Genomic DNA, 11,748 nt, shown 5'->3' on the forward strand with positions numbered 1-11,748 from the left:
TGTGTGTGTGTGGGGGGGGGGGGGTGCTTTGTCCCTTTGTTAGGGGGGTGTTGTCACTGAAACCCAGGGGGGGGGGGGGTGGTCGGGGTTGGGGGCAGGGGGGGTCACCGAGACAGGACTCCGGTTGGGGGGTGGCTGGGGAGCTCCACCATCTGTCCTTCATACTGACACCTTTGTTCTATAGACACACACACACTTACCATGACCTCACCCCTGGTCACGCCTTGGGCTATGCTGCTGCTGGCTGTTGTGTTCCTGCAAACACACACACACACACACACACACACACACACACACACACACACACACAGACACCACCATGCCACATTCTGTTGTTTTAACTTAAACATCAAGAGCATCAACAACACAGGACATGACCTTCAATGGGAATAAGCTATTCCCTGATAGCATTTCCAATGATGTTATTATATGTGTCATATGGTCTCATTATATATTCCTAGAACTGAAATATAACCTAATTTGCTGCTGCTCAGGAAAGTGCATGTATAAGAAATGAGTTCGGTGTTTCTCTGACACACAAACATCTCTGACGGTATGAATAATGTGTACGGTTGCGTTCGTAGATTCGCTCTGGAAATCTGATCAGCACTCATGGAAATGCCTCTTGCCCAATCAAATGACTTGGTCTCTTTACGTCCGTCGAACCCAGTGTGCGCTCTGGCGCTCTCGGAGAACATGTAGGAACGCACCCAATGATCCAGATCCACCCACCCTTTCCTCGCCTCGTCACCGCGGGATACGCCCCCCTCCGGCCCCGGTTAAAGAGACAGGAAGTCCTCGTCACGTCCCGGTCCCTCCCGGAGAGAGAAGCGCAGATCCCCGCAGGAGGACCAGGCTGTTACAGCACACAGGAGGACGGACGGTGGTCGCTCTCCTTTCCTTTCCCGAACCAGGTGATTCCTAACGAGGACAACAAAAACGTCTCCTACGCCGTCTAAAGGGTTGAGTGTGTGTCCGGGTGAACAGGGGTGGTTTATTGGTATTTATTGATCATCCGGTAAATCGTTATGAACGGTAAATCTGCGTCGGGGACGGCGGGCGGGACGCTGGCCTGTATCGAGGGTCTCCCCCCGCTGCCGAAGAGCCTGAGCGGCCTGCTGAACTCCAGCGGCGGGTCCTGGAGGGACATGGAGAGGATGTACAACAAGAAGACCATGATCCAGGACGACCTGAGCCGGGGCAGGAGCCACCACGACCACCTGGCCAGCAGACCCCAGAACCTGGATGCGGCGCTGGCGCTCCTCCGGAAAGAGATGGTAATAATCATAATCATCATCATAATATTATAATAATAACCTTTATTTGTATAGCGCTTTTCCTGCAAACGTTTCAGCTCAGAGTGCTTTAATCATTATATCATCATAATTTAATCATGTAGTAATTTAAAGGCGATATTAAAAAGATGAGGTTTTTAGTCTTGACTTGAACATATTTGAAGAAGAATACAGGAGGGGAGGGGAGAGGAGAGTGTGTAGTTTAAACAGGACAGGACGATTGTTGTTTTCCTGTTTGGGGAAGAGGGGGTGGGGGGGGGGGACCCGGAGGATCAACAGCTGTTCTGACTTCCAGAGATTGTTTGAGCCTGTTTGATCCTGTCTGATGATCAGTTAACGATCGATCGTTTGTATTGATCAGTTTTACGGGTTGATCCTGTCTGGTGATCAGTATAATACTGATCAATACTGTATTGGTCGTGTCTGGTGAACAGATCAGTTCATGGTTCACTGCCGCTGACTGACCGTAAACCACTTCAGCAGAAACGTTACAGGAGCAGGAGGCGATGTCTTTGTAACCAGATTTGCAGCATAACTGAACGATCGTAGCCGGGTCATTTTTTTTATACGGTGCCTTTTCCGTCCCCAGTACAAATCATGTTGTATTTTGTCTAAATTTGGACAAATACTAATTCCATTAGGTTGTTCATGTATAGTCAATTGTTATTTATTATGAATACAATGATATGAGCTTCTAAGTTGTTGTTTTCTACATTTTAAAAAGCTTTGGTTAAAGATGTAAATGGGATTTTGCATGGGATTTGGGATGTCCCCAGTGTTGTTCATTCAACTTCAATCCCAAAAATAACTATTAAAAACATATACATTTCCAAATATGTTATTATTATTTCATTTTCCTGATCAATATCTATTGAAATCAAATATAGTTTTTATCCATTTTAAAATGTTGTATGTTGTATAGATTTTTTAAATGTTGTACAAAAAATTAAGGTTGTGCTGTGTTAATGTCCCTTTTAAAAGAAAACCATATTTCTCAATCACATCACTCTCATGAGGTGAGGTGACATCACATCAGTGGAGGGGATTTCAAATGTTGTAAGCTGTGTGATTTTCTACCTCTTTTACCATCTGATTTGTATGTTTTTATCCAGTGAGTTTAATGTGCTTGACCATAACGTGTCCACCCTGTTATGCCTAAATATTGAGGAGATCTATCAAATTGAATAATTTCAAAAAAAGTATTTAGTGCAAATTAGATTCCTCATCAAGTATTCATGGTCATTCTAGGCATTATGCTAACACAGGCAGGCTAAAGGCTAACTTTAACTCAAAATGTCCACCCTGTTAGTGTCCACCCTGTTATGTGTCCACTCTATTCTGGAGACACTCGCCCTATTCAACTACAGAGGGTATTCTAAATAAAATACAATTTAGGTGCCTGACCTCGGCCACTATGTTTTTCAGCAAGCTAGATATGTCCTTTATATAATAGAACATTAAAATATAGATAAATCAACAATTTATTTTTTACAAGTTATGAAGTCCAAATGGCACCGTATTAAAAAATGACCCAGCCTTTAGTCAATGATGCATGTTAGCTAACTAGTTAATCTAGTTAGTTAGTTAGTTAGTTACCTAGTTAGTTAGTTAGTATTAATCAACTGACAGATTGTCACACAGAAGGTTATTTGATATGTAGTAGCCATGCCAAACATTACATCCGACATTCAAATTTTTTAAATTATTTTTTTAACCCAAATCTGTTTTCTGGATGTGTCTCACCAGATACTCTGATGAGAACATATTCTTATATTATTTTTGGCTCCAAAACAAAAACCTTGTTGAACACATGCAGGCATATCCCCCCTGCTCCCTGTCCCCTGAGCAGAGGTGGAGGGACACAGACACACCAGTGATGTTGATGCAGGGAGATCTTGGCAGTGACATTGTTATGTATGGAGATGTTGACAGTGACTCAGTAATAATGTTGTTTTAAGGAGATTTTGACAGAAACTCTGTGTTTCTCCAACTCCATGTTTATGGAGCTGAGATTTTTTACAGTGACATAGTTATTGAGGTAGATTCTGACCTGGCTGTAATGTTGTTATTGAGGTAGATTCTGACCTGGCTGTAACATAGTTATTGAGGTAGATTCTGACCTGGCTGTAACATAGTTATTGAGGTAGATTCTGACCTGGCTGTAACATAGTTATTGAGGTAGATTCTGACCTGGCTGTAATGTTGTTATTGAGGTAGATTCTGACCTGGCTGTAACATAGTTATTGAGGTAGATTCTGACCTGGCTGTAACATAGTTATTGAGGTAGATTCTGACCTGGCTGTAACATAGTTATTGAGGTAGATTCTGACCTGGCTGTAACATAGTTATTGAGGTAGATTCTGACCTGGCTGTAATGTTGTTATTGAGGTAGATTCTGACCTGGCTGTAACGTTGTTATTGAGGTAGATTCTGACCTTGTGGTAACATAGTTATTGAGGTAGATTCTGACCTGGCTGTAACATAGTTATTGAGGTAGATTCTGACCTTGTGGTAACATAGTTATTGAGGTAGATTCTGACCTGGCTGTGACGTTGTTGAGGTAGATTCTGACCTGGCTGTAACATAGTTATTGAGGTAGATTCTGACCTGGCTGTAATGTTGTTATTGAGGTAGATTCTGACCTGGTTGTAACATAGTTATTGAGGTAGATTCTGACCTTGTGATAACATAGTTATTGAGGTAGATTCTGACCTGGCTGTAACATAGTTATTGAGGTAGATTCTGACCTGGCTGTAACATAGTTATTGAGGTAGATTCTGACCTGGCTGCGACTTTGTTATTGAGGTAGATTCTGACCTGGCTGTAACATAGTTATTGAGGTAGATTCTGACCTGGCTGTGACGTTGTTATTGAGGTAGATTCTGACCTTGTGATAACATAGTTATTGAGGTAGATTCTGACCTTGTGATAACATAGTCATTGAGGTAGATTCTGACCTGGCTGTGACGTTGTTATTGAGGTAGATTCTGACCAGGGGGCCGTTCCACTAAAGTGGATTAGTATATTGGCGATTGAAATAAATCAGGCGATCAGGCAACTCGGGATTGGAATTCAAGCCTCAGGTGATTCCTCGAACGAGGATCAGGCTTGTGTCATCAGTGTTCACAGAACACCGGCTTACAAATCCTCGATATGGGCGCGTGCACGCCGACATAAAGAGCCCCGAAGAGTCGATCTGTCGAAATGAAGATACTCCACTCTGCAGGGGTCCTACATTTGCGCAGCATTCCGAATTATTGATCTTTATGAAGACGGAAAAATAAGATATAAAATAGTGCAATACTGCCGCAATTAACAAGGCGAGGGAAATGGTTTGGCAAGAAATTGCTGACCGATTAAATGTCTTTTTAAGACGGTGGTTCGAATCCCTCTTCAGACACACTTTTTTATTGCATTTTGTTGTCTGAATCTAATCTAAAATCTCATCTAAAATATAGTAATAGTAAGTACCGTATATAGGCTATAAAATGATGGTGCAGGCTAATTTACAAGAACTGACACGATTACAATGGTGTTTGAAGCCTTTCTGAGTAAATTATGTTCTTAAACTAGACCCTGGATTTGGCATAGATTATTTTTTCTTACGATTACTGATGGATAGATGATTCACTTAGACAGATATATATATATATATATATATACATACATGTTGTAAATCGATTTGCATGAAGGCTTCGGTTAAATGTAAAAAAAAACAAAAAACTTAAATCAAGTCTCGAACCCGCAACCTTCGGAACTCTAGCTGGTTGCCTTAACCACTGTGCCAGCCAGACCGCTGTGACAAAAGCAATACAAGTTGATAGACATACCTATTTATTTAAAAAATGTGTTTACACTTTTTAATTTATTTATCTATCGATCTATCACACTTTCAAAATATCAAATGATCTATCTATCACACAGTCAAACTATCTATCTATCTATCTCGTGTGAAGTGGGAACTAATATTTCCTAAAAGACACTTGACGAACTGTCGTTCGGGATGTAGTTTCCGCCTGTGAGCCTTTTTTGACGCACGCATTACTTTAGCCAGCCTGTAAGTCTGCTCGGGACCAGGCTAATTATATCTGACTCAGAAGGATATGTTGCATAGCAACCAAGCAGCAAATTATTTGAGCCACATTGATGGAACCGACCGCAAGCTTATTTAAACCTGGATCCGAGTTAATCGCTTGCATCAGAGTTAATCTCGCTTAGTGGAACGGCCCTCTGGCTGTGACGTTGTTATTGAGGTAGATTCTGACCTTGTGATAACATAGTTATTGAGGTAGATTCTGACCTTGTGATAACATAGTCATTGAGGTAGATTCTGACCTGGCTGTGACGTTGTTATTGAGGTAGATTCTGACCTTGTGATAACATAGGTATTGAGGTAGATTCTGACCCGGCTGTGACGTTGTTATTGAGGTAGATTCTGACCTTGTGATAACATAGGTATTGAGGTAGATTCTGACCCGGCTGTGACGTTGTTATTGAGGTAGATTCTGAACCGGCTGTGACGTTGTTATTGAGGTAGATTCTGACCTGGCTGTGACGTTGTTATTGAGGTAGATTCTGAACCGGCTGTGACGTTGTTATTGAGGTAGATTCTGACCTGGCTGTGACGTTGTTTGTTTCCAGGTGGGCTTGCGTCAGCAGGACATGTCTCTGCTGTGTCAGCTGTGGTCGCTGCACGAGTCCATCCAGGAGTACAAGGGCAGCTGCCAGGACCTGAGCGCCGGGGCCAGCGCAGACGGCCTGGAGAACGGCTACTTCGATGAGGACGAGGAGTACTACCAGGAGGCCCCCCCCACCCCCACGGACCCCCCCGGGGCCGCGGAGGCCGCCCCTCCCTCCAAGAACGGCACCAGCAGCAGCAGCAGCAAGGACAGCTGGCTACAGGACTCCTTCCACATCACCATCTGAGAGGAGGGGTGTCCAGCCAGCCTGCCTGCCTGCCTGCCCTGTGTGGGCTCTGAGACCGGGAGAGAGGCCACCATATGAGGGGGAGTCAGGAGAGCTGGCCGGGCAGGTCCGGATATTCGAGCCACGAATCGAATGACTCCGTTTTTTCGAGGGCGTTACGCTTTTTGTAAAGAGCTACAGTGCCACCCGCGCGTCGGGGTTTTCGCCAGCATATATAGACGTATACATAGTCCCCTCTTTTTTCAGCAGACCTTTTCATATAAAGATATAAACAAAGGTTGATTTTTATTTACCGGTATTGTGTTATGAAAAAAAAAAAAAAAGATAAGATGTTTTTTGGTTAGTTTTTTCTCGTTTACTTTTTCTACGGCGGACGTGTGGAGTTTTCTACGATGTGTGCGTCAGAACTTTCGAGCATTGTGACATCGGCGTGGTGTGACATCCTCCCGGTGTGACATCCTCCCGGTGTGACATCATCCCGGTGTGACATCATCCCGGTGTGACATCATCGCGGTGTGAGTGTGTGCAGGGTTGAACGCAGAGAGAACTGGACAACGTCTTGTTGAACAACATTGATGGGATTCCTCCGGCTACGATCAGTTACACTGCGACGTCGCCCCCTAAGAGCAGGTCTGGGACCAGTTTACCCGACCCTAATACTACCTTTAACCATCAACGGGGAGAAAGGGAAAAACTATTCCAAGATCAGCAACTAGGGGCCACACCTTCACCCTCTTCCAGAAGGGCTGATCACCTGGGATGGAAGGAGGCAGTGGCTGGTGACTGACGTGTGGTTTATTATGTCGCTTCAAGCTTGAGGATGTATCAAAATGTGAAATGTAAAAAAAAATGCTGGAAACGCTTGTACAATCTGGAATGGGTTTTTAAACCAGCTGTAAGTACAGTGTGTACGTACTTCTCCGAAAGCCTTGCCTAGGCCTGTAGACCCGCAGACAGACTGACTGGTGCTCTCTTATACGATATCACACGACAGCCTTCCACACGTTTCTCCGGCGAGAACGCGACCACGTCTGTTGTTGAACTAAGAGGCCTGCCTGCGGTCCTTATAATCCCAGCTCTAACAGCTCAGTACAGGGTACCCTTTATGATTTGATTCGCAAGTTAAACCAACTTGGACATGTGACACAGTGTGCATGGCAGTGGTGAGCCGCAGTCTTCCTCCATCGCTACATCCTCGTCATCTCAGCACTCTCTGACTCGCCACGTTTAGACAAGCTAAGACTGCTTACAGACGCTACATAGTCATATGCGTTGTTGAAGTGTGAAGTTTTGCTTGTGTATATTGTGTATCATCTGACATATTGTCTGTGTGTATGTGTGTGTGTGTGTGTGTAAACCAGTCCACAATTCAGGCATTTGTGGCAAGCAAACTACCAAAGAATATTAACCGACACATATTTGCTAAAAGTTTGGAGTTTTTTCTTTTTTAGGAATTCTTATACTGTGCAATTCAATATGCTAGAAGCGTCTAGTCTGCTTCTTTCCAACAATTAGATGTTAGATTCACGTTTATGATATCGAAGAATGTTTCTGAACTCGTGGGCTAAACCTACCTGACCGAGTGATCTGTAGTTGAGGTTTATATTTCCTTGACCGTTCTGAAATGCTAAAGAACAATATGAGAATCACAGATCGTCTGATGCAGAGTGATGTAAGAACATGTCCAAGGGACCTTCTCTGTGTGAACGGGGTGCCACCTCCAGCTTCACAGTTATGTGGACGGTCGGACGGACGGACGGACGGACGGATGGATGGATGGATGGGTGGATGGATGGATGGATGGATGGATGGATGGATGGTTGGGTGGGTGGATGGATGGATGGGTGGAAGGATGGGTGGATGGAAGGATGGGTGGATGGAAGGATGGGTGGATGGACGGATGTCCCCGGTTGACATTCAGTATTACACATCGTCGTCCTGACTTAGCGTTCTGTAGCTACAAGAGTCATGACTATTATCGTTCTGTAGCTACAGGAGTCATGACTATTATCGTTCTGTAGCTACAGGAGTCATGACTATTATCGTTCTTTAACTACAGGAGTCATGACTATTATCGTTCTGTAACTCCAGGAGTCCTGACTATTATCGTTCTGTAGCTACAGGAGTCATGACTATTATCGTTCTATAACTCCAGGAGTCATGACTATTATCGTTCTGTAACTCCAGGAGTCATGACTATTATCGTTCTGTAACTCCAGGAGTCCTGACTATTGTCGTTCTGTAGCTACAGGAGTCCTGACTATTGTCGTTCTGCATCAGACCGGTCGCGGCGGTTCTCTGCGCCAGTCCGTCAGTCTTATTAGTGCCTTTTCGTGCCTTCAGGTCTCTGACCGTTCAACACCCAGCACTTCAACCAATCAGGTCTTCAGACGTCAGGTGACCTCAGCATGTCACAGTCATCCTCCTCAGTCACATGGCCAGTTCCCTGAAAGGTTTCCTCGCAAGCAGAAGCTCCCGTTCTGCATGGCCCCCCAGGGAGGCTGGCGGAGGTAGAAATCGGAGGCCGGGGCTCATTGTAACGCATGGAACGGAAGGAGTAAATGGTGCGTTCCTGAGTCCCTTCGTCCTCCGATTTCGACCTCCGCCAGCCTCCCCTGTATAACACCCAGTCTGGGACTAACCCAGTGTGTGTGTGTGGGGGGGGGGGGTCCTGTTACACCTGATATCCAGGTGGGCTGTCCTTGTCTTGATTTCATTCAATGAGAAAACTTCTTTATACCACAGTGGTGGCATTCCAAACCGCCTAGATTATCAGATCTCAGATCGGTGTTGGAACGCCTCAGGAACCACGTCCATATGATGCGGAGATCAGCTCCGCTGGTGGCTGTTCTGATTGGAGCACGGACACCGCCGTCTTTGGCTCTGATTGGCTGATTTGGACCCTACAGTGAGTGACAGAGGAGGCGTTACGAGGCCTCAAGGTAAAGCCCAATGCACACGGCCCCGATTTTGTCGCACCGCCGAACATTCGATTCTCAATTCTTTGAATTATTTCAATTGGTGTGAATGGAGAATCGAATGTTGTCGTGCGATAAAATCGCATCGCACGCCGTGTGCATTGTCTCATTCAAAACAATGGAATCGAATTCGGCGGTGCGACAAAATCGGGGCCGTGTGCATTGGGCTTTAGAGACATAATTCATAAACAAGCATTTGTGTTCAAAGTACAGAAGCGTACGACATGTTTTTGTTGTAGTTTAGCTTCTCTGATCTGCGGTTTCAGTCGACCGTCGGTACAGAACCGTACAGTCGGGTGAGCCTGCGGTCAGAGACAGGGTCAGAGGGAGAGTAATATATGAGTTTCATCTCTGAAATCTGTGGAGAAAAATGGAAATGTCCTGATGTGTTTTAGATTTTTCTCCTCGAGGCGAGGAAATATCTCAGAGGACGTTTCCAAGGGTTGTCGTTGTTGTTTTGTTTCAGTCCAATCGTCATGTTTGTTTGTTTGTTTATTTGTTTGTTTGTTGTTTTCCAGTGAATGACCATACTACTGTTTTTGGAAGATTGTTTTTAAGATCTCTTTTATGTGATAGTTATAATTATGGGTTTAATAAAGTGGCTTGATACTCTTGATTTGGTTTGTTGTCTTTGCTTTGAGTTATCCACCAGCCTCCCCTGATTTAGATTCTAGATTTAAAAAAAAGGTTTTTAGGGCATAATTTCTGCTTTGTTGGGATAGAGACAGTAGATTGACAGGAAGGATGTGTGAGGGAGAGAGGGGATATGACATGCAGGATATGTCGATGGCAGGAATCAAACCAGTAACCTTGCGATGATGTGGCATCCACCTTATATTTATCACTACTTTGGCTGATGTGATGTGGGTTAACTAGCCAACTCCCTAACATCAGCGGAGCAAACCAAAAGTACCAAGTGAGAAACTCCTCGCTGTGATTGGTTAACTTGTTCCATGTGAAAACGTCTTGCGTCAAACATACGTAACCCTTTGCGTGCCGGACCAGGGAATGTTCAGGCTTCTGTTCACACCTAAGCCTTCCCTGTAAATTCCATGGAATCATACATGGTCCCGACCAGGATGATTTCCCTGGTCAGTGGCGTTCACACATACCCCGTACCAGGGAAATTCCATGGAATCTACTGGGAAGGCTCGTATTTGTGAAAGGGGTTTAAGTGTCTTCTTTCTATGTCTAGACACTGAAAAGTAGCATCATTGATTCTTCTTCAGTTCTTCAGTCTAGGTAACACTAGGTTCTATTGTGTTATATTTCTAGGTCAGCGCAGGTTACCATTAAGGTTGAATAAAGTGACCTGACACTTTTCCCTGTTATTCTTTCTCAGATTGGAGTCTTCTTTTGTCTCTCTCTCTGTCTCTCTCTCTCTGCCTCTCTCCCTCTGCCTCTCTCTCTCTGCCTCTCTCTCTCTGCCTCTCTCTCTGCCTTTCTCTCTCGCTCTGCCTCTCTCTCTCTGTCTCTCTCTCTCTGCCCCTCTGTCTCTCTCTGCCTCTCTCTCTGCCTCTCTCTCTCTGCCTCTGTCTCTCTCTCTCTCTCCCTCTGCCTCTCTGTCTCTCTCTCTCTCTCTCTGCCTCTGTCTCTCTCTCTGCCCCTCTCTCTCTCTCTCCCTCTGTCTCTCTCTCTCTCTCTCTCTCCTTCTCTGCCTCTCTGTCTCTCTCTCTGTCTCTCTGCCTCTCTCTCTCTCTCTCGGTCGGTCTCTCTCTCTGCCTCTCTCTACTTTTGACATGCATGCAAAGTTCTCTGGTGGGATTTCTCAATGATTATTTAAATTATCTGACTGACCCACTTAGTATTTCCTGGAAACATCTGGTCCTCCGCTGCATGTTTAATAACACTTATACAACAGTTAGTTCCGACCAAGTAATTTGATTGGACAAGAGGCATTCCATGAGTGCTGATATACAGTATGACAGCACTGGGACCTTTAACTACCGGTATATGTATCACTCCGCCGCACAGATGTTCTACTAAACGACCGTTAATTAGACTACATGTTTGTGTTCAGGTTACTAGGCAACAGTCCATTTGAAGTTTAGTTGCGGAACTATTTTATTTTTTGTTTATTTTTATGATTAAATAAACAAACAAGTCATAATCTGTTGTTGCTTATTACTGTTAACTAATAAATTGCGCTGTAGAACTGTTGTATAAAAGCAATATCACACTCGAGGTCATGCTGTTATACTGAATATCAGCACGGCTGTGATTGTCTTCGGTACTCGGCCTGCGGCCTCGTACCTACGACCGAATCACAGCCGTGCTGATATTCAGTATAACACACTCCCTCTCCCTCGTATGATATCGCTTAATTATGCTGAGGTTTACTTTCTATTACCAAACCATGAACATATTGCTTTTCATATTAGATCTGGGGGGTATTCCATCAACGTTGCTAAAGGAAAATCCAGGCTTATTTTGATAAAAATTTCAAAAAATTATCAAAAACAAGCCTGGATTTTCCTTTAGCGACATTGATGGAATACCTCCATGGTCTTATCCATTTTGCTGTTGTTGTTTACTGGTTCATCTGAATT

General features: G+C 44.3%; 1 protein-coding gene across 1 annotated transcript; it reads left to right on the forward strand.

Annotated features, from left to right (window-relative positions):
- The first annotated feature begins 835 nt into the window (after nucleotides 1–835).
- On the forward strand, nucleotides 836–7,996 carry fam89a (family with sequence similarity 89 member A). Its single transcript, XM_080525191.1, has 2 exons — nucleotides 836–1,277; nucleotides 5,937–7,996. Exons 1-2 carry the CDS (start codon nucleotides 1,029–1,031, stop codon nucleotides 6,219–6,221), a joined length of 534 nt encoding a protein of 177 aa, XP_080381317.1. The 5' UTR covers nucleotides 836–1,028; the 3' UTR covers nucleotides 6,222–7,996.
- The last annotated feature ends 3,752 nt before the right edge of the window (nucleotides 7,997–11,748 follow it).

This window comes from Nansenia antarctica, assembly GCF_963989245.1.
Source record: "Nansenia antarctica genome assembly, chromosome: 3".
Classification (NCBI taxonomy): domain Eukaryota; kingdom Metazoa; phylum Chordata; class Actinopteri; order Argentiniformes; family Microstomatidae; genus Nansenia; species Nansenia antarctica.

Excerpts from the sequence above, each read along its gene's own strand:
- fam89a (XM_080525191.1), top strand. The coding sequence starts at position 1,029 with ATGAACGGTAAATCTGCGTCGGGGACGGCGGGCGGGACGCTGGCCTGT. Across the intron at positions 1,278-5,936 it reads CGCTCCTCCGGAAAGAGATG|GTGGGCTTGCGTCAGCAGGA; the intron begins GTAATAATCATA and ends GTTTGTTTCCAG.